Source organism: Pipistrellus kuhlii, unplaced genomic scaffold (genome assembly GCF_014108245.1).
Source record: "Pipistrellus kuhlii isolate mPipKuh1 unplaced genomic scaffold, mPipKuh1.p scaffold_m20_p_21, whole genome shotgun sequence".
Taxonomy (NCBI): domain Eukaryota; kingdom Metazoa; phylum Chordata; class Mammalia; order Chiroptera; family Vespertilionidae; genus Pipistrellus; species Pipistrellus kuhlii.
In genome coordinates, this window is record NW_023425520.1 from 14,202,537 (window position 1) to 14,224,651 (window position 22,115).

Sequence of the window (22,115 nt, forward strand, 5' to 3'; positions counted from 1 at the left end):
TTTTATTGAAATAGGATTTCTAAAGCACTGGGAATGGCTAAAATATTGTCTTTAAAGCAACTTTACGTATAAAAATAATTCTAAAGCAAAATTTTAAGAAATATAAGCTCAAATGCCAGCTTTTCAGCCAACTAAATCCCTGAATTTTAAGTCCCGCAGCTCCTGGGCTGGTGCTGACAGGAAGGGGGTGGCCTCAGGGCTGGGGGGTCACTCCCGGGGAAGGCCGCCAGCACAGCCAGTGCTGCCCGCCGCCTCCTGGGGCCTGAGGGTGACCGGCCCGCGGACTGGGCAGTTCCTGGGGGTGACTGTAACGCGGGGCTTTTTGCACACTAGAGTTTAATGTTGTGAAGTCAGTCTATGGGCGAAGTCTCATTTCCCCTCATTCATAAACGTAGTCTTTTTGTCAAACAGGCATTAAACCCCACAGAGTATCCTAAAGCTGATTTCTTCAAACAGGGTACTGGCTTTGTTTTTAAAAATACATTTTTATTTTATTGATTTCAGAGAAAGGGAGGGGGAGAGAGAGAGAAACATCAATAGAGTGTCACTGATCAGCTGCCTCCTGCCCGCCCCTTACTAGGGACTGAGGCCTTAACCTGGGCCTGCGCCCTGACCAGGAATCAAACCTGACCTCCTGGCTCATGGGTCAGTGAGCAACCACAGAGCCATACTGTTTTTTAAAGAAAGCTTTTCATGGCCCAAAGAATACCAAGATTTGAAAAATTACATAAAAAAGACTGGCTTAATAAACTAAAGCCTTAGTCTATAAAAGGTATTACAATGGAAAATTCTTATTTGTAAAAGTTTTATATTGGTGGCTAAACTGGTAACACCTTCAAAAATATTGTCAAGAGAAACCTGTGCAGCTCACCCTGCAGCCGCGCTGCAAGGACAGGGCCTGGGCTCGGCTCTCCCCCACATCGCCGTTTCCTGTGACTGACCCGGGGCCGGTGTGCTCGGCGTGGGCGCGGGCGCTGGGAGCGTGCCGAGGACACGCTTCGGGCCGGCATTCCCGGCCAGACAAGACGCCACGGCGGTGGTGTCCTCTGAACCATCTGAAGCTGCCATCGAGTGGAGGTAGACTCACCTGTGGGCTCCGCACACACAGGAGACGCGGCTGGTAGAACCTTCTAGCACAGCTGGTCTGCATGGCTGCTCAGCCTGCCTTCAGCGGGCCGAGCGCCCTGGAGGTGGCGCTGGGGATCCCAGCCTCTCGTGTCCGGTGTCAGCCTAGCCAGCATCCCCGCCTGTGTTTGCAGCAACCCAAGTGCAGGTGCCAGCTCTCCCCAAGCACTGCCTTTTCTCCCACCCGCTTTGGGGGCGGGTTCAGACACGGCAGCCGCAGTGCCTCCTCTTGGGCACAAGTTCCGGTCCAGATTATCTTTCCGCCTTCAGACACACCATCTAAATGCTTCCTTTGCTCTTTATTGCTTCAGGAATGGAGAAACATGTTTCCATCTGACCAGACAGTAAACAAATGAACATTGATTCCTAGCGATTCTGTCTGTCACTGGGCTCTTCCAGACGCAGGCGGTGCGGGAGCGGCCCCCGCACACGTGCACTGCCTGGCCCGCGGCCCCCGAGCCCCTACGGGGGCCTCTGCCGAGCAGGGCACAGGCCTGGCTGAGTCACCGCTGCTCAGAGGCGCTCAGCACCGCACGGGACCCACGAGGACTGCGGACGCCTGTGCAGAACAGACGCGGGGACGGTGGTACCGTATACGATACGTAATCTTGAAAAAATGAAGAACACAGGTGGTTCTAATAGATCCCAAGGTCATTAAAAGTCTGCTATGCAAACCTCAAGTTGAAAAATGTGTTCAGTGGGGTTACATGATTCTAAAAAATATAATGTAAAAATTAAGTTTTCCCCCTTGTTACAAATGGGAGAGGAGCCAGGACAAGTTTTACCCCAATCTGTACACGTGGAAAATAATTTATGTGTGCAGCAGAGGGAGCGGGTGTGGGCAGCCCGGTGACAGCGGCCGTGGCGCGGGCCCGCGGCGGGCGGCCGGGCAGACGGTCCTCGGGGGCGAGCGGCCTCCTCGCTCCCCGCTGAGCACCGCGCCGACTCAGGGCGCCCGAAACCGCGGGGAGTCGGCGGAGGCGCGGGCCAGCGCCGGCCTCAGTTGAGCAGCTGGCAGACGGCCTTGTGCAGGCAGCACAGGAAGTCCATGTAGGACGGCGCCCCGTCCAGCCCCTTGTCCTCCACCAGCAGCTGCCGGAACGCCATCTCCGGCTGCTCCCGCTGCTTCACGATCACCAGCTGGGAGACAGACAAGGCAGGTTACCCTCTCTCTGGGCTCAGTTCCTGTGTCCCCTCTATGTCCCCTCCCCCAAACCCCCGTGTCCCTGAGGCCTGGGGGTGAGGGCAGTGCCAGGTCCACACCAGGCGGGAAGTACAGCAGAGAGCCATCTGCCGGGCTTCCCCGCCGCCCTGCCCGCAGCCCGCGGCCCATCCCCGAGCGTGGGGAGGGCTGACGGGGGGGCTGAGGGGGGCTGTGTGGGGAGGGCTGTGTGGAGGGCTGAGGGGAGGGCTGAGGGGGCTGTGTGGGGAGGGCTGAGGGGAGGGCTGACGGGAGGGCTGAGGGGGCTGTGTGGGGAGGGCTGACGGGGGGGCTGAGGGGGGCTGTGTGGGGAGGGCTGACGGGGGGGCTGAGGGGGGCTGTGTGGGGAGGGCTGTGTGGAGGGCTGAGGGGGGGGCTGAGGGGGGCTGTGTGGGGAGGGCTGAGGGGGGCTGTGTGGGGAGGGCTGAGGGGGCTGTGTGTGGAGGGCTGAGGGGGCTGTGTGGGGAGGGCTGAGGGGGGCCGGGTGTATGGGGAGGGCTGAGGGGAGCTGTGTGGAGGGAAGGGCTGAGGGGAGCTGTGTGGGGAGGGCTGAGGGGGGCTGTGTGGGGAGGGCTGAGGGGGGCTGTGTGGGGAGGGCTGAGGGGGGCCGTGTGTATGGGGAGGGCTGAGGGGGGCTGTGTGGGGAGGGCTGAGGGGGCTGTGTGGGGAGGGCTGAGGAGGCTGTGTGGGGAGGGCTGAGGGGGCTGTGTGGGGAGGGCTGAGGGGGCTGTGTGGGGAGGGCTGAGGGGGGCCGGGTGTATGGGGAGGACTGAGGGGGCTGTGTGGGGAGGGCTGAGGGGGCTGTGTGGGGAGGGCTGAGGGAGGCTGTGTGGGGAGGGCTGAGGGGGCTGTGTGGGGAGGACTGAGGGGGCTGTGTGGGGAGGGCTGAGGGGGGCCGGGTGTATGGGGAGGACTGAGGGGGCTGTGTGTGGAGGGCTGAGGGGGCTGTGTGGGGAGGACTGAGGGGGCTGTGTGGGGAGGGCTGAGGGGGGCCGGGTGTATGGGGAGGACTGAGGGGGCTGTGTGGGGAGGGCTGAGGGGGCTGTGTGGGGAGGGCTGAGGGGGCTGTGTGGGGAGGGCTGAGGGGGGCCGGGTGTATGGGGAGGACTGAGGGGGGCTGGGTGTATGGGGAGGACTGAGGGGGCTGTGTGGGGAGGACTGAGGGGGCTGTGTGGGGAGGGCTGAGGGGGGCCGGGTGTATGGGGAGGGCTGAGGGGGCTGTGTGGGGAGGGCTGAGGGGGCTGTGTGGGGAGGGCTGAGGGGGGCCGGGTGTATGGGGACTGAGGGGGCTGTGTGTGGAGGGCTGAGGGGGCTGTGTGGGGAGGGCTGAGGGGGGCTGTGTGGGGAGGGCTGAGGGGGGCTGTGTGGGGAGGGCTGAGGGGGCTGTGTGGGGAGGGCTGAGGGGGCTGTGTGGGGAGGGCTGAGGGGGCTGTGTGGGGAGGGCTGAGGGGGCTGTCTGTGGCTCCATAGGGGAGCACGGAGGGCGGAGGAGGCTCGCTCCGGGCGGTGGGCTGCTGGCACCGGAAGGCCCTCTCTGCGGAAGGCGGGCGGCGGGGATGCGGCTGTGCAGCTGGGACGGGTGTCCCCGCCGTGCCCTCTGACCCCAGCCCTCCCCCTGTGACAGGAGACCCCCTTTGTCCGCGTCTCCTGGGGGTCAGGGTCCGGGGAGCAGCGTGCTCAGGGCGGGGCTCCCCTGCCATCACTGGGTCTTGTCCTAAACTGAACCCAGCAGAGCTGTGTGGAGCGACACTGTTCTGGAAAGTTCTGTGTTCACCTGCAGCTCTCCCTGCGTTTACTGGTGCGAGGCACCTGGCCCAGGGGACAGCCTGAGCGCGGGCTGGGCCGGGAGCTGCCGCCGGCGAGCTGTCCGGCGGGCCGGCCTGTCACCGGGCGAGCCGCAGGGGCCTGGGCTGGAGGGCCGGGTGCTGGCACTCGGCAGCACATCTCCCGGAGCAGAGCCCGTGCAGCCCTTCGCTCGTTCTCAGAAGGCCGAGAGCTCAGGGGCCGGACAGACGCGGCAGAGGTCAGGACTGAAGTCAGAGAAGGAACTCTGCCCGTGTCCTGACGAGGCTCTGACTGGCCTCCGAATGCCCCGGCGCTGAGGACAGCATCGCAGACTGACCAAGCGCCCGCCGCCCAGGCGTCGGTGAGGGCTTGTCCTCTCAGGGCGGGCCAGGCGGCGGCCGTCCATGCCACGCGTGGCGGCTGGTGGGCAGGCGGACGTCCTGAGAGGAGAGCTGCCTGTCCTGACCCCGCAGCACGCGCGTTGGAGTCTGTGCGTTAACTCGGAGCCTGGGAGGCGCGGCCTGCTCACCTTCATGGAGTGCGGCCTCCTCCGCTGGAGCGCACCCACGACGGCCCGGAGCGCCTGCGAGTGCGGGCTCCCCACCTCGGGCAGCACCGTCTGGGGGAAGGACATCGGTCAGACAGTCAGGTACTTGGTAACACTGGTGCAGAGGCAGCAGGGAGAGCTTTAGGATCTAACGTTAAAACACCCGCTAACCCAGGCAGTTCACACTGACTTCGTTCATTTACCCAAACATCACAAATGTGAACAGTGCTGAACAGCCTCACCCTGCGGCTCACCTCCCAGCGGCTGTGCTCGGCCTCACTGACCCCCGACCTCACTGACCCCCAGAGGCTGTGCTCGGCCTCACTGACCCCTGGGGGCTGTGCTCGGCCTCACTGACCCCCGGCCTCACTGACCCCCGGAGGCTGTGCTCCGGCCTCACTGACCCCCGGCCTCACTGACCCCCAGAGGCTGTGCTCGGCCTCACTGACCCCTGGGGGCTGTGCTCGGCCTCACTGACCCCCGGCCTCACTGACCCCTGGGGGCTGTGCTCGGCCTCACTGACCCCCAGCTGTGCTCCGGCCTCACTGACCCCTGGGGGCTGTGCTCGGCCTCACTGACCCCCGGCTGTGCTCCGGCCTCACTGACCCCCGGGGGCTGTGCTCGGCCTCACTGACCCCCGGCTGTGCTCGGCCTCACTGACCCCCGGGGGCTGTGCTTCGGCCTCACTGACCCCCGGCTGTGCTTCGGCCTCACTGACCCCCGGCTGTGCTCGGCCTCACTGACCCCCAGCTGTGCTCCGGCCTCACTGACCCCCGGGGACTGTGCTCCGCCTCACTGACCCCCGGCTGTGCTCCGGCCTCACTGACCCCCGGCTGTGCTCCGGCCTCACTGACCCCCGGCTGTGCTCCGGCCTCACTGACAGTTTATGAAGAGGACGCAGGACCCTGTGGCTCTCCCAAGTCTGGAAACGACCATGGGGGCGCCACGGCTCCACATGACACCCAAACACTTTCTCTGGGGAGGGTGGCCTCCCAGAACCCCTCCGCGGGTGGATGTCACAGAACGCATTGTGTGGGCTGGAGCTCTGTCCGGGACAGAGAAGCTGCCTGCTCACCAGCCAGAGCCCGGAGTGCAGCCGTCCTGTGAGCGTGCCGCAGTCACACACGCCAACCCACGGGACTGTAAACGGCAGAAACTCGCCTGTCAGTCACAGGCCACCTCCCACATGTATCATGGATGTTAAGGTGGAGCCTTATTCACCAGGTTACACGTGGTGAGGGTACCCGTGTGCATGGCTCGAGGCGTCAGCTGCCCTACGGAGAGCGGCAGGTGTGCTGTGTGCACTTCTGACCAGGCTGAGAGGAGGCAGGTGGACACGAGCAGGCCCGCCAGGCGTGCTCTCCGTGGGGGCTGGCGACTCATGCACGCTCATCAGCAGGTGCCCTGACAGTCACTGCTTCAGCGCACTGCGGAAGGGGAGGTGCTTCCACCCTGGCCTGTTGGCTCAGTGGATAGAGCGTTGGCCTGCAGACCAAAGGGTCCCGGGTTCGATTCTGGTCTAGGGCACATACCAAGGTTGCAGGCTCCTCCCCCTCCCGGGCCCTAGCTGGTAGCATGCAGGAGGCAACCAATCAAACACATCCATGTTTCCCTCGGTTCCTCTCTCTTCCACTCTCGCTAAAAATCAATGGAAAAATATACTCGGGTGAGGATTAAAATAAATAAATAAAGACTTAAAAAAAAGTAGAGGCACTTCCTCTGTTTCATAGAAACATTCTTGAGATTCATAGAGTTGTCTACCTACTGAATTTTTTTAAAATTTTACTTTTTTGGAAATAGCATTTCTAATCATTCCTTAATTTCAACCCCACGCAGATACCTTTCCATTTTTCTAAATCTTCACCTTTATCTTAGAACTGGCCTCTGAAGGGGATACAGCCCTTTGACTCCCTTAAAGCTCTGCTGCCTCCTCCCAGCCTCCGCCCGGGGCGGGCGCTGCCCTCAGACAGCAGGTGGGCGCAGACCCTGGCTCGCAGGAGCCGCCAGGAGCGCACGGGCAGCGGAGCGCCTGAGGTTCCTGGTAAATGGCCTCAGTCAAGGTGCACCTCACAGCCCCGTGCTCCCTCCGCGGGGACCTGCCCAGGGGCCGTTTGGGGAGTGTTGCTTGCAATGCGTGGACCTGCGATGCCTGCAGCTGAGCGGGAGGAAGATTTCTGCCCGTTAGACGTGCGGTTTGCTCCAGGTGAGCCCGCAGCCAAGAAGGACCCGCCCTGGGAGCCGAGCCCGGCCCAGCGGAGCCTTCACTGAGGTGCTGCTCGGGCAGCGACGGCCACGGTGAGCGCTCGGGCCGCTGGCAGCTCGGCTCACGGCACGTGTTCTGTTCGCTTGTCTAACACTTGCCACGAACGACTGTACAGCAGCTAAGAGTTATCCGCCAAACACGCGATGCCCTCGTCCTCACGCAGAACCACCTGCCCGTGCTCTGTACACGGGCTGCACGTGAACAAAGCACCTAACGGAAGGACGCTCACCAAGTCCGCGCTGACGTGCGCCAGGGACGGCACGCTGAACAGCCCCTGGATGAGCTCGGGCGGGCAGCTGGCGCCCAGCCACAGGAACAGGCGCAGCCCGTCCGCCAGCAGGAACACGCCCTCTTCGGAGAGACGGGCCTCCGAGCAGCGGACGGCGGCAGGCACCGCGGGGCTGGGGCTCTGGGCGGCCGCCGTGTGCTGGGCAGACAGAGGCGAGAGCTAGAAACACGTCCTCCTCCCTGCCTCTCCCCGCCCTCCTCCTCTGCCTCCTTCTCTCCCCCTCCCCCTCCCATCCTGGGGTGCTCTCCCAGCTGGAACTGGCCTTCACAGGACAGTGCAGGGGCAGCCCAGACGATAGGGCCGGCTGCAGAGAAGCAGAAGGCACCGCCACACACGCAGGCCCCTCACACCCTGGCCTCCGGGCAGGCCGCTCAGTGCGTGCTGACGGGGTGCGGTGACTGAGCCCACGGACACACGTGTGTGAGGCCCCACGGCACAGCAGGAGTCGAATGCTCTCGGGTCTCAGCACCGCCTTTCCAACCTCCTCCCCCCCCCCCCCCCCCCGGGCGGGGCCCCGCCCGCCCGCAGGCGCTCACGATGGGCAGGAGCTGCGGGTAGAAGAAGAGCTGCGAGTCAGCCACGCCCATGGTCATGACCAGCTGCTGCTGGAATGCCCGCTCGTCCGTGGGGGTGTCGGGCCGGCCGAGCAGCACGCAGCTCTTGAGCAGGGAGTTCACGTACACCGGCAGCACCTTCATGGAGTCCGGCAGGATGAGCTGGAAGAGAGGCACTGTCAGAGTCCACCCTCGCCCAGCCCACTGCATACGCGGCGGGAACGGAGCCGTCCGGGCCCCTCCCGCACGGCCTCGCATCAGGAGAGACAGCGTGCCGAGTGACAGCCAGCGCCAGCGCTGTCTGGCTGTGAACTCCTGAGCTTCCCTTCCCACCTTAACCATGAACACGGTCCACCCAATGGCACACTCTCTGGCACTAAGGTCTGACGTTGGCATAAAACACCGCACCCCCATCCTCAGCTTGCTGGTCCCCCGAGTCCTGCACCTGCGGGCTCACCTGGCTGGCGGCGGACGGGCTGGCGCAGTGCTTGCGGTAGCAGGCCAGCATGTGCGAGGTCTGGTTGACCAGGATCTCCCGGATGAGCTTCAGGGGCTGGTGCAGAACCGCCTTGAAAGCTGCGGCACAAGCAGAGCAAGGTGCGTTTCCGCTCAGAAACGGATCCTTCACACAGAACAGAAACAAAACTGCTCCCCGTGGCCACACAGCGACGGCAGCCTGTGAAGCGGCAGCTCCTTGGCCAGCACCGCCTGACCCAGCAGGACGCACCGCCCAGAGCACACCGGCCCACAGAGGCCGGGACGGTCCGACCGCCCCAGAAAGTCCACACCCAGAGAGCGCTCCGCTGCCGGCACCCTGGTTCCTATGCTGGACGCGGTTTCTCCTAAACCCTCGTTAGACTCTCCTCTGGGATTGGGGGCAGGGGTGGGGGTGGGGGAGGAGGAGGGACACAGGGAGCTCCACCCGGGCCTCTGCCGTTTCGCAACCCCGTGGTGTGCAAGCCCGTCGGTGCGGTCAGGGGCCATCTGCACTGTCCCGAGAGCCAGGGGGACACGCACTCAAGGAGGCCGAGCACCATGTCCACACGTTCAACTCAGAGCAGGAGGGAAACGGAGGCTGCCCCGGGGCTGCCCCTCGGCCCCGGAGTCCTGCCTTAGAGATGCTGGCTGCCTCCTTCCCCTTTGTGCGCGTGGATCCCGAGTTTACCCACAAGCCGCTGCACCAGCACAGCTGTGCCTACTGCTACGAACTTGACAGCCGGGATGGAAACTTAAACAAGGGATGCCGTTGTGGCGTGTCCTGTGTAGCCAGGCCCGAGGTGGTGCCAGGACGGTCCCGTCCTCGTTCCCTGGCGCGGCAGCAGAGCTGCCCGCGGCTCAGCACCCGTCAGGGCATCGGACAGTCGCAGGTGGTTCAAGCCCCGGGGAGGGCGCGGGGAGGTATGCAAACACTCTGCGTCTGTGTGTTTGCACGCCGCCTGGAGCAGCCTGGGCTTGGTAGCCGGGAACCTGAACCGCCCGTGCGGGGCCCTGGCCTGGGCGGGCAGGCCGAGCTCGCTCACCAGACTTGGCGAAGAAGTTGACCAGGGCGTCCGTCTCGCAGCTCTTGTAGACGTCGGCCAGCTGCGCGCTGCAGCTCAGGGCCAGGTTGTGGATGCGCAGCCTCCGCTGCCCCCCGATGGTGGTGTAGAGCACGGCGCACTGCGGGGCACAGGGAGGTCACAACACGACCCCCCAGCCCGCCCTGGCAGTCTCGGGTCCTGGCTGAAAGGCCCCCTCCCCCCCAGCTGCGTCTATGACAGCCGAGGGAGAGGAAGCGGCCATGCCCGGGCTTCCCGCAGGGTTCCGGGAGAAGCCACATTGTAATCAGGCTTCCCAGCAGCCCACACCTCCACTCATCCCCACGGCTCAGACCCCATCGCAGGGACGGGAGAGCTCACCTCCTGTCCTGTGGCCTCCGCACCCTCCCTAGGAGCGTGCCGCGGTGGAGCTCAGGTTCACGCCCAGCGAGCAGCAGAAGCACCCTCCCCAGAGGCCGGCACCCTCCCCAGAGGCCAGCACCCTCCCCAGAGGCCGGCACCCTCTCCCCAGAGGCCGGCACCCTCCCCAGAGGCCGGCACCCTCTCCCCAGAGGCCGGCACCCTCTCCGCAGAGGCCGGCACCCTCTCCCCAGAGGCCGGCACCCTCCGCAGAGGCCGGCACCCTCCGCAGAGGCCGGCACCCTCCCCAGAGGCCGGCACCCTCCGCAGAGGCCGGCACCCTCCCCAGAGGCCGGCACCCTCCCCAGAGGCTGGCACCCTCTCCCCAGAGGCCGGCACCCTCTCCCCAGAGGCCGGCACCCTCCCCAGAGGCCGGCACCCTCCCCAGAGGCCGGCACCCTCTCCGCAGAGGCCGTGGTTCAGCCTGAGCGTCAGGGAGCTTCTCCTCCGGAAGGCCGGCCTCGCTCCACGGTGACGCTGGTGTGGAAGCGGGGACCCTGAGACTCATGTCTCTGTTTTAATTCCCTGTCTCCGGCTCCAAGCCAGTCTTCCTGACCACCATGCCCAGTCCCACTGGCGCTTGCTCGGAACACCCGGGCGGGCAGCGGTGCTGACCCGGCCTGCCGATGCGGCTCTCGGGCAGCGACGTGATCGCTGCGGATAGACAACGGGAGCACGGGGAGCAGAGCCTCTGGGGAAGGAGCGGTCCCTGAGACCGCCCGAGGGCAGCGTCCCCGCCGTCAGGCGCTAACAGCAGGCGGGAAGGGAGCCGCACCTGGATCAAGGCCCCGCTGTCTTCGCCCAGCTTGTCGTCGTGCTTGAACTCCACGGTCACCGCCTTGTCGCAGTCGATGGCCGCCATCTCCACGTCGGTCGTATTGTTCATGACGATCCCTCCAAAGAAGTCAGTGGCCCGGAAACCTGAGGAGGGGGGAGGGCGCGGCGTCTGTCACCGTCTCCCCGGCCGCCGTGACCTCGAGGGGGACGCACAGGCCCGGAGGCCGCGAGGGGCGAGTACCTGTGCTCGTGCGGACCCGCATGATGGCGTCGAAGCCGATCTTCTTCTCCACGTCGTTGCAGAGGTCGGTGAGGAACTGCTGGCTGTCCGCGTGCAGCTGCGGAGGGAGGTGTGAGCCATGCCCACCAGAGGGCAGGGACACACAGCAACTGGTTTTACAATCTTAGCTCACACCTGCTTTACCCAGAAATCTTAGAAAGGATTCCTAAAGCTTTTTCAAAACTATATTTTCATTGATTTCAGAGAGGAAGGAAGAGGGAGAGGCAGAAATATCAGTGATGATGAGGGAGAATCTGTGATTGGCTGCCTCCTGCATGCTCCCTATTGGGGATCGAGCCTGCAACCTGGGCATGTGCCCCTTGACCAGAATCGAACTCGAGACCCTTCAGCCCACAGGCTCTATCTATTGAGCCAAACTGACTAGGGCTCTTAAGACGTTCTCAACTTTCTTATAGGTGCAGCCTTCGGTCTTATCGAGTGCTTTGACTAGTCTATGGTACTGACATGGGTAGGCGATTTAAGGTAATTGTCGACGGCAAATAAAACAGACAATGACTAACACCTGTCGTCATTTTGGGGAACGCGGGTGCCCACTCCATGTCCCCAGGGGCAGGGACATAAACCAGAGGCCCTGACCCTCTGCCAGGTGAGGGCAGGGGGGCTGATCTGATCAGTAAGGTTGGGGGAGGAACCGAGGGCATAGCTGAGCCTCTTCTGCTCAGGCGGCCGGTACATTCTGCCCTCAGTGTGGTAGGTTTCCGAGGTCCCGTGTCTCCAGAAGCCGTGGCTGTGCCAGCCTGCGCCTGGCGCCCGTCCGTGGCACCAGCAGACCGGCCTGTTACAGGCCAACACTCGCTCCTCTCCGTTCTCCCCGCCCGGGCTCTCAGGAGGGACGGGACTACGAGCTGACCCCAATCGTAGCATTTAAAACAACTACATTGTCGCTTTTAAAACAGCGTCTAAATGCATAGACAGGTTTCCCGCCGCGGGTATTCAGCGCCCGGTTGCCTGAGCTCAGCGCCTCACAGGCCCGCAGTTAGGGAGGGGGGCCGGGGAGGGGGGCCCCCCGGCTCTGAGCTCCCGTCACCTGCTCACGGGCGCAGCCTGGCCAGGGCTGAGAGCCAGAACCCGGGCCAGAGCTGCTTACCTGGAAGTTGTTGTACTTGTAAAGGGTCCCTCCCGTGAGCTGCGGCACGAGCCCCAAGGAGGCCACGTCCACGTACTGGCTGGGGAAGAGGAAGAGCGTCACGCAGCAGCCGTGGGCCACGCAGTCCCGGGCCAGCGCCTCGTAGACCCCGCTCTGGGGTTGGAAGAGGACCTGTGGGAAGGGCGTGGGAGGACGTGAGACGGACGGCGGGTCTCAGTGTGGAGTCCCCCCGCGCTCACGGCAGGAAGTGCTGTGTGCGGCGAGCCCTGAAGGTGCATACAACCATCAGCACAGCAGCGGCGGGCCACTGGGAGACACGTGTGTCTGCACATGATCTGACCCTTTGACCTTCTGACCCGACCTGAGAAGCTGCTCCGCGCCCTCCCTCTCGTCCTGGACGAGGCCACAGGTCTCAGGTGACGTCCTGCCCACAGACCAACCCTTCCCCAGGCTGCACAGCCCCGGTGTGAGCAGAGCAACTGAGGGACGTCTGCATAGGAGCGGCCCATCCCTCTGCCCGCCTCCACCTCCCCCAGCTCCCCGCCCTATACCGCCTGGTCCTATACCGCCTGGTCCTACACCGCCTAGTCACCGCCTCGCCCGACACTGCCTGGTCCTATACCGCCTCGCCCTACACTGCCTGGTCTTATACCTCCTCAACCTACACCACCTGGTCCTATACCGCCTCGCCCTACACCGCCTGGTCCTATACCGCCTCGCCCTACACCGCCTGGTCCTATACTGCCTCTACACCGCCTGGTCCTATACCGCCTCGCCCTACACCGCCTGGTCCTATACTGCCTCTACACCGCCTGGTCCTATACCACCTCGCCCTACACCGCCTGGTCACCGCCTCGTTCACGGTTCCCATGAAGACGGTCGGACCTCGCTCTGTGGGGCCGCAGCTCACACAGCCTTGTTTCTAGGACAGGAGGCTTCCTAGTCGCCATGATTCCCCGCCCTCTGCATCCCATGTCCTGGCTACGCCGGCCCCTCCCTTCCCTGCATGGCACCGGGCCTCCTGCACCCCGAGAGCGGCACCCACCTTCTCCTTGTCCGTGTTGATCAGCTTCCTGTCGTCCCGGTTCCGCAGCTTGCCGGGGGCCTCGGCCGTGGGCAGGGAGGCGTGGAAGACGAGCAGCTTCCCGGGGCACTCGGCGGCCTGCAACGGGCACGGGGCCTCGCTTAGGGACAGTCCATTAGACAGAAGTGCTTCCGTGAGCCGGACAGAGGCCTCAGCAACGCCCCCCCCCCGCCCCCTGCAGCCTGCGTCCCGGCGGGTCCGGGCCCCTGCGCAGCCATGGGAAGCTGCGGCTTTGGGAAATGCGTGGTGAATCTAAATGCAGGTCTGTGTCCCGGTGCTGTGACAGCGGGCTGTGTCTTACAGCGCTGAGCATACAGCCGGGGTTCCCGGACCAGGACTCCGGGGCCAAAGGAAGTGACAGGCTTCCGGCCGTGATGCTGCAGACACTCTTGAGAAACTGGGAAACACGACTTAAACCTGAAGCGCACTTCAAGGAAGGAAGCACAGGAATGCCGCAGGGCAGCCCGGCCGGCCTGGCTCAGGGGCTGGGCAGCACCTGTAAACCAGGAGGTCTCGGTTCGATTCCTGGTCAGGCACAGGCCCAGGTTGCAGGCTCCATCCCCAGTGGGGGCATGGAGGAGACTGCCGGTCAATGATTCTGTCACTGATGTTTCTCTCGCTCCCTCCCCCTTCCTCTAGAATATGGAGGTGTTGCAGCAACAGCCCACACAGGAGCCGCCGCCAGGAGGAGGAGAGGGGAAACGTGCTCAGACTGTCCTAGAACCGGAGACGGCAGGATGACTCCGAGTGCTCCGTGGGAGCGATCCGCAGGACAGGCATCTGAACCTGCTCCCGGAGCGGGGAGGCACTGACCGGGCACACTGAGTGTTGAGGGTTCCAGTGCCTCCCGCGCCCCCTCCGCCGCCCGGCACGCAGCCCAGAGCGTGTCTCCGAACAACAGCTCTGGCCATGCCTGGGCTCTTCTGGGAACGCTGGAGCCTCCCCGCACACAGTCTGGTCCTTTAGGGGGCGGGCAGGCGGAGCGGGAGGGAGGGAGGGAGGGAGCGGGGGGAGCTGCCCCTCCCCGGCTGCACACACTGGCTCCGTCTGACTCTCTGCCTGCGGAGAAGGTGCTGCCTCTGAGGACAGAGCAGAGCGTGGCGTCTGCCGGGCCTGGGCCCCACGGCCAGTGCCGGGCGCTGCCGGCCTCTGCGGTTCCGACGAACGCCGCTGTCCAGCCGGATCGCCAGCGCCCGCCCTGTGTCCCGCACTGGGGTCTCCCGTCTCGGGAACTGACCAGGCGCCTCGCACGTTTGTCCCTCAGCCGGGACCCGTGGCCCCTGGCCTGGCCTGGAGCGGGGCTGGGGGCACACCAAGGGCCGGCTCAGCTGGGAGGTTTCCAGAAGTCACCTGCTGCTTGGGTTTGAGAACAACTTCCTTCAAAGACAAGCAGAGAGAAGCCCTGTGAGCCTGCACTCGTGGCACTGAGGGTGTCTGCTGTGCTTGGCGAGCGTCCCAGCGTGGACTCCGGCTGACACACAGCGACGGCCCGGTGGTGGTGATAGTGAGTGGGGACTCCATGGCTGCCAGCACAGTGAGGAGGAGGAGGAGGAGGAGGAGGAGGAGGAGGAGGAGGAGGACGACGACAAGGTAGGGGTGGAGGGGAGGAGGAGAAGAAGGAGAAGGGGGAGGAGGGGAGGGAAGGAAGAGGAGGAGAAGGAAGGGGAAGAGGGGGAGGAGGATAAGGAGGAGGAGGAGGAGGACCAAGAGGATGAGATGAGGAGGGGAGGAAGAGAAGGAAGAGAAGGAAGGGGAAGAGGGGGAGGAGGATAGGGAGGAGGATGAGGACAAGAGGATGAGGAGAAGGAGGAGAGGGATGAGAAGGGGAGAAGAGGAGGATGAGGAGGGAGGGTAGGGGGGAGGATGAGGAGGGGAGGGGAAGGAGGGAGGGAGGGAGAGGAGGAGGAGCAGGGACGAAGCGCAGGCTGCACCACCTGTCCATGCACGGGAGGGACACCCCGCACTGCCTGGTGAGGCACATTGTCCAATGCCCAAATCCAAGCACAATGCTGGTAATACATGTCAAAAATGTGGAATTCTAAGACTACTTTTTCATTCCTATCACTTCTATTATAGAAGTATTTTTTGTTTGTTGTAATTCAAATAGGAGAAAAAGTAAAAACTTTAAAATCTCCACCTCCCCCTTTCCTGGCGGCCCACCAACTCCAAGCCGTGGCTGGGCAAGCTCTGTCCCCCAGCGCCCTCGCGCACAGCGTCCTGCAGCCCGGGCCTGTGCTGCGGAGCGTGAGAGTCCCCGCCCACTCAGCTGAGTGACGTCTTTAAGCCTCAGGTACACAGTTTGTGACAGAGGTAACATGCATCCTGTGAGAAAACTCAGTGAGCATGCCTGCGCTCAGCATGGCAAACACACATCACTGCCCGTTAACACCTCCAAGTGCAAAACTCTGAAGGGAAAACTCAGGGCCCGTTAAAAAAATAAGGTTCAATATAAACAATTTTAAAGTTCGATATTTTTAAAAAGCCATGTCTATTTCTTGGCCATACGGTTATGAGCTTTAGATTTACAGTTTCACTATTCACATGCTTATGAATAAGAGAATACGCTCCTGTGCCTACAGCTCTGTGTCTGATTGGGCTGCATGACTGTGCTTGAGCACGAGATGAGTGACACCTGTCACTCTCACTGTGATGGACAGCGGCGAGCACGGTCCCGGGAAGGACACCGGGTTCCCAGGCCAGCCTTACAAAGCGGGGCCCTGCCTGCACCTGCTGGGCTCTAGGAAAGGCCCTGGGTCACCGACAGGCGCAGGCCCCAGGGGAGATGGGGCGAGGGGCGTCCTGCAGGTCTGGAAGTGCAGATCCTGTGGAATGTGTTATGTTAATAGTATAATAATAAGGGGACTGAATGAGGTTCCTTAGAGCCAAAGGGGGGCTACGCTGGGAGCCCTGGCAGACCGGAGGCGGGCACGCTGGGGAACGTGGCCGAGGCCTGTGGGGAGTCCGGACCAGCTGCTAGCAGCCCAGGGCTAGCACAGGCGCCTCTCTTCCTTGGGGGAATTCCGTGGTGTGTGTCTGGCTGTAAACTGCACTGACAGCCACTGAGAGGCTCCTCACCTTCAGGGCCTCCATGCCGGCCTGGATGACGGGCGCGAAGACGGTCTCGTTCTCGGTGGAGTTGGCGAACATCTCGGGGATCTGGTCCAGCAGACTGCGGGAGCGCCAAGCAAAGGCAGGTGGGCGTGTGCTTCCCCGGACACCGAGGGGCTCAGAGGTCGCTCCCCAGGGAATCACAGCCAGTGTGGTTTGGCCCCAACATGTGGATTTGTTTGGAACAGTTACAGAATCATTCCCTTTGCAGATGTTTTTTCTATCCCACATTTCCGATGGTTTAGCTGCAATTCCTGAGTAATTATTCCATTATTGCCGTTGTCACAGGACACACTCACCCACAGAGGCCACGCCGCCTCCTGGGCCTCCCCACAGAGCAGGTGCGGGTGAGCGCGCGTTGACGGCGGCGACGGGGTCAGAGCCCCGTCCGCCACGGGCTCCCCATGCGATGGGACCGAGGCAGACAGCCCGCCACACGGGCAGGACGCAGCACTTACTTGTGGATCACGGCCTGGGACTCGTGGTAGTTGACCAAAAAACCGTCCAGCAAGGGCACGAAGACCTCAGCCACGTCGGTCACCACCATCATCTGCGGCTGCGCCAGGTTGCTCTTGACGTTGAAGAAGTGCAGCACCTTGTTGTAGGTGACGAAGCCCACGCGGACGGCAGACGGCGCCTCCGGCTCTTCCCTGGGGGAGACAGGCCAGCCCCCTGAGCCTGGAGAGGCCCCCTGAGCCCCAGAGGCCCCCTTAGCCCGGAGAGGCCCCCTGAGCCCCAGAGGCCCCCTTAGCCCGGAGAGGCCCCCCTGAGCCCCGAGAGGCCCCCCCTTAGCCCCGAGAGGCCCCCCTTAGTCCCAAGAGGCCCCCCCCCTTAGCCCGGAGAGGTCCCCTTAGAGAGGCCCCCTTAGCCCCGAGAGGCCCCCTCAGCCCGGAGAGGCCCCCTCAGCCCGGAGAGGCCCCCCTTAGGCCGGAGAGGCCCCCCTTAGCCTGGAGAGGCCCCCCTTAGCCCCGAGAGGCCCCCCTTAGCCCCGAGAGGCCCCCTTAGAGAGGCCCCCTTAGCCCCGAGAGGCCCCCTTAGCCCGGAGAGGCCCCCCCTTAGTCCCGAGAGGCCCCCTTAGCCCGGAGAGGCCCCCCTTAGCCCCGAGAGGCCCCCCTTAGCCCCGAGAGGCCCCCCTTAGCCCCGAGAGGCCCCCCTTAGCCCCGAGAGGCCCCCCTTAGCCCCGAGAGGCCCCCTTAGCCCGGAGAGGCCCCCCCTTAGTCCCGAGAGGCCCCCTTAGCCCGGAGAGGCCCTCGGGCAGCAGCGCGCTCCCAGGGCAGAGTGAGTCCGGGTCTCGCCGGGGCCACATGCAACAGACACCCACGTGGGGAGTCATGGCGGGTGGTGGGGGAGCACAGACACAGGAACTGGCAGAGAATTTGACTCAGAGTAAATACCCAATAGATGTTACTAAAAATGCTCACGTTCCGTCAGTCCCACACTCTGACACCTGTTCTCAATCCACAGCTGTTTTATAACCAAGCGAGGCCCTCCTTCCTCATACGCAAAGCCCCCCGGAGCCTGTCTGGCCCGACCGGGAGCATCGGAAGCCAGAGGAGGGCGTGCTGCACCAGGACAGCTCTTCCCGGGCAGAGGGCCCTGCCCTCGTGTGGCCCCTGCCCTCCTGTGACCCCTGCCCTCCTGTGGCCCCTGCCCTCGTGTGGCCCCTGCCCTCCTATGACCCCTGCCCTCCTATGACCCCTGCCCTCCTGTGACCCCTGCCCTCCTATGACCCCTGCCCTCGTGGGGCCCCTGCCCTCGTGTGGCCCCTGCCCTCCTGTGGCCCCTGCCCTCCTGTGACCCCTGCCCTCGTGTGGCCCCTGCCCTCCTGTGACCCCTGCCCTCCTGTGACCCCTGCCCTCCTGTGGCCCCTGCCCTCCTGTGGCCCCTGCCCTCGTGTGGCCCCTGCCCTCGTGTGGCTCCCGCCCCTCAAGAACCTCACGGCCAGTGGGGGTCTGAGAGCCACATGCCACACAGTCTAAGTTAGGGGTGTCGAACTCAATCAGAGAGGGGGCCAAAATCTAAAATCCAGCCTAAATCGAGGGCCGAATGGTTTACTGAACAGTCATAAACTGTCATTGTGATGGAAACGCAGCGGAGTGCAGTGATGGCAGCGCAGTGCGGGCCACATTGCAAGGCCTGGAGGGATGGATTTGGCCCGCGGGCCTTGTGTTTGACACATGTGGTCTAAGTGGTGAAGTAGGTCACACACAGCTCACAGGTGGCCTCGGTGCGACCCAGCACCATAAAGCTCAGTGCTCAGCACACAGTGACGCTTATGAGGCATTCCAGACAAGGCCTTCGTCTCGCCCGGAGGAGAAGGTGTGAATGTCCTCACTCAATCCCTGCCAAGCGTGTTCAGACTGTGTGACCTGGACTCAGTCCCATGTTCACTGAAGGCGTGTCTGTCTGTGAGTCCCCCAGGCGCCCTCCAGCCCTCAGAGCGGCTCTGGCAGAGCCCGGCTCCCACAGCCTCAGGCCTCGTGCAGCTCTGCCGCAGCCGATGCTGGCCAGCTCAGTGCGGCCTGCACGGGGCACAGGGCGCACAGGCGGGGGCGGGAGCGCGGACGGGAGGGTCAGCTCGTCTGGCCTCTCGCCCCTCTGACGCCTCAGCGGTGACACTCTATGACCTCCGCCTTCGCTCCTGAGGGGTGTGTTCCTCATCGAGGCCTCGACCATGGTGGGCAGTTAAGCAGAGCCTCATGATCCTCCAAAAGCACCGGGGGCTTACATTCTGGGTCTACACGCGCGCGCCACACACACACACACACACACACACACAATCACACACGCATGCTCACACCCCTGGTGCCCCACACGGAGCTCCACGTGCGAACCACTGTCCACGTTCCCTTCCCGCCTGCTGCAGACGCTCCTCTTCCAGGCCAAGCACAGACCCCTCCCCTCTGGGTGTCCCTGTGGCACCACTGGGCGCGGTTCCGTGTGAACTCCCACGCCTCGTTCCCGGGCTCTCCAGTTCCCAGCACGAACCCTGAGGTACACCGTGCGGCTGCGGAAGCCCGCGCGCTCCGCCCTGCGGGTGCAGGGCGAGTTAGGGCTCTGGGGGTGTCCCCGAAGGCGAGGCACCGGGCCGCCGTAAGCATCCCGCTCAGTGCGTGATGGCGCCTCACTCAGCCCGGCGGAGGGGTTTACACCACGGGCCTGGCACACGGCCGTCAGGGCTTCGTCCGGGCAGTTCCCCATCAGTGTCCCACGCCTGTTCCCAGCAAGCCTGCCGTTACGTCAGGCAGAGAGTGTCCCGCAGATCACAAAGGGCATTTATTTTCTTTTAATGGCTAATCTGGAGTCAACGAAGACAAAGCAGAAAAGAAAACGGACACACAAGAACCAGGGAAAGGTTTTCCCACTGGATTAGGACATTTGCAAGTGATGGGAAAGGAGCATCTGGGTTCGTGGCCTCCCTTAAATCAAGTTAACATTGTAAAAACGTCTAATGAGAGCATCTCACGTTATTGCAAAGTGTTAGCACGTATTTCCACGGGGACATGATTTTATTTTTTTAACTTATTTATTTTTTTCCCATGCTCTTTTTTTTTTTTTTTTTAATATATTTTATTGATTTTTCACAGAAAGGAAGAGAGAGAGAGTTAGAAACATCGATGAGAAAGAATCATCGATCAGCTGCCTCTTGCACACCCCCTACTGGGGATGTGCCCGCAACCAAGGTACATGCCCTTGCCCGGAATCGAACCCGGGACCTTTCAGTCTGCAGGCCGACGCTCTATCCACTGAGCCAAACCGGTCCCGGCGGGACATGTTTTTTTAATTTGAGAACAGGAAACTGTCTTAAATGTTCCTGTAACAGCATAACTGCCTGGTTACATCCTATGGAGAGAACACTAACCCGGCCTGTCCTTTACAGCAATGCCGCCCGCAGAATGAGGGACTCAGGCGAACACCACGTTCTGCTCAGCGTGTCCGCTCCCAGCTCCCTCGGCGCTCGCCCTGTCAGTGGGAGGACTGACAGCAACACTGAGGATGCTAGGAACCACGCAAACCAGAATGTTCCAGACCAAGCAGCTGGAGATCTCAGCTCAGCAGCATTACACACGGTCAGAAAAAATGAGAGTTTGGTGGGCACAACAGGTGGGAAACTTCAAACCGTGTCTTTCCTCTTCCAAAGAGTCAGACAGAAAAGCCAGGTGGCCTGGCAGTTTCAGAGATATGAATGCAGAGTTAAACGTAAAAAAACAGGTGCCCAGCAGGAGTGGCTCAGGGGCTGAGCATCGACCTATGAACCAGGAGGTCATGGTTCAGTTCCCCATCAGCGGACATGCCTGGATTGGGACTCAATCCCCAATGTGGGGCGTGCAAGAGGCAGCAGATCCATGATTCTCTCATCATTGATGCTTCTCTCTCTTTCCCTCTCCTTTCCTCTCTGAAATCAACACAAATGTGTTTTTTAAGAAGCGGGCCTTCCCTTTTCTAAAGATCAGCTAAGCGACTGACACACCTGACAGTGATCAAGACGTGCCGCGCTGTCTACGGCTGTCTGCACATCGCCTGCTCGGCTCAGAGAAGCCAGCAACACTGATGGCCATGTTACACAGACAAGATAAAGCTACCACACATACTCACACACACACACACACACACACACACACACTCACACTCACACACAGACACACACATACACACACACTCATAGACACACACTCACACAGACACACACTCACACACAGACACACACTCACACACACACAGACACACACACAGACACACTCACACACAGACACACTCACACACAGACACACACACACAGACACACTCACACACAGACACACACATACACACACACTCATAGACACACACTCACACAGACACACACTCACACACAGACACACACTCACACACACACAGACACACACACACACACACACACAGCACGGAGTAAACCCGGGGGAGAAGGAGCACAGATCTGCTTGGAAAGGTCAAGAAGAGAGGTATCTGGTTTGAATGACAACTCTTAAGAGGAATCTGTCCCAAAGCACAGGGACCCTGCGGCCTGGGACTGTCTCGGCCTTCTGCCAGGTCACCGATGGGTGCCAACAGCTGTGCGCCGCCTGTGGAGGGAGGGCCACACTGCGAGATGTGTGAGCTCACACCATGTGGAAGGGAAGGCGGCGCAGTGATGAGGAGGATGCCCAGCTCAGGGGACAGGGCAGAGGGAAGGAGCGAGGCCGTTTCCAGGAGTCAGTGCCCTTCCTTTCTCGCCCCAGCTGGCAGCGCAGACCAGACGGCAGCGGGGGGGGGGGGGGGGGGGGGGGGGGGACCCGGGGAGGGCAGGCACCCGGGGAGGGCGGGGACCTGGGGAGGGCGGGGACCTGGGGGGGGCGGGGACCCGGGGAGGGCGAGGATCTGGGGGAGGGGGGGGGACTGGGGACCCGGGGAGGGCGGAGACCTGGGGGAGTGGGGGGAACTGGGGACCCGGGGAGGGCAGGCACCTGGGGAGGGCGGGCACCCGGGGAGGGCGGGGACCCGGGGAGGGCGGGCACCATGTCCTGCTCAGCGAGCCCTCCCTCCGAGGCTGCGCACTGGCCCAGCCATGCCTCTCATGCCCTCCTCCACGCGCTCAGCACCCTTCCCTTTAGGGTTCTGCTGAAAGCACCTCACTGTTTCTAAACAGCCTCCCCTTCCCCCCCAACCCAGCCCCACTTCTCCAAACCATCCTCAGGAATGTATGGTTTCCTTGTCACAGATACAAACAACCCTGCTCCTTCCGGTCCACCCACTCAACTGCCCGCCCTCGGACCTGGGCCCTGAGGCGGCGGGCACCCACCCCAAGCACCGCTCTCCAGACGGGGTGCTCCTGCCCGGGTGGGGCAGTGCTGAGGCGGCGGGCACCTACCTGGGCAGCCGCTCCAGCACGGCCTTCAGCTCCTCGCAGATGAGCCGCACCAGCCCGCTGCGGATGTTGCTGTAGGACACGTCAATCATGAAGATGAAGGCGGGAGGGCTGGGCGGCTTGTTCTTCTGCGGGAAGCACACAAAGGACAAGCCGGTTACACACTGAGAGTGCACAGTCAACCACACAGCACT

At 62.8% G+C, this 22,115-nt stretch overlaps 1 protein-coding gene across 1 annotated transcript in view; it reads right to left on the reverse strand.

Moving 5' to 3' along the window:
• Window positions 1-680: 680 nt before the first annotated feature.
• The window catches only part of SEC24D (SEC24 homolog D, COPII coat complex component), a 64,366-nt gene continuing 42,931 nt past the window's right edge, over window positions 681-22,115 (reverse strand). Inside the window, exons 11-23 of the mRNA XM_036450177.2 lie at window positions 21,925-22,049; window positions 16,517-16,708; window positions 16,026-16,119; window positions 12,912-13,028; window positions 11,867-12,037; window positions 10,720-10,816; window positions 10,477-10,622; window positions 9,285-9,423; window positions 8,222-8,340; window positions 7,747-7,926; window positions 7,151-7,348; window positions 4,641-4,730; window positions 681-2,265 (exon numbers count right to left, since the gene is read on the reverse strand). Of these exons, the coding sequence (XP_036306070.1) occupies window positions 2,125-2,265; window positions 4,641-4,730; window positions 7,151-7,348; window positions 7,747-7,926; window positions 8,222-8,340; window positions 9,285-9,423; window positions 10,477-10,622; window positions 10,720-10,816; window positions 11,867-12,037; window positions 12,912-13,028; window positions 16,026-16,119; window positions 16,517-16,708; window positions 21,925-22,049 (1,809 nt within the window). The 3' untranslated portion in view covers window positions 681-2,124. The remainder of the gene's footprint in view (window positions 2,266-4,640; window positions 4,731-7,150; window positions 7,349-7,746; window positions 7,927-8,221; window positions 8,341-9,284; window positions 9,424-10,476; window positions 10,623-10,719; window positions 10,817-11,866; window positions 12,038-12,911; window positions 13,029-16,025; window positions 16,120-16,516; window positions 16,709-21,924; window positions 22,050-22,115) is intronic.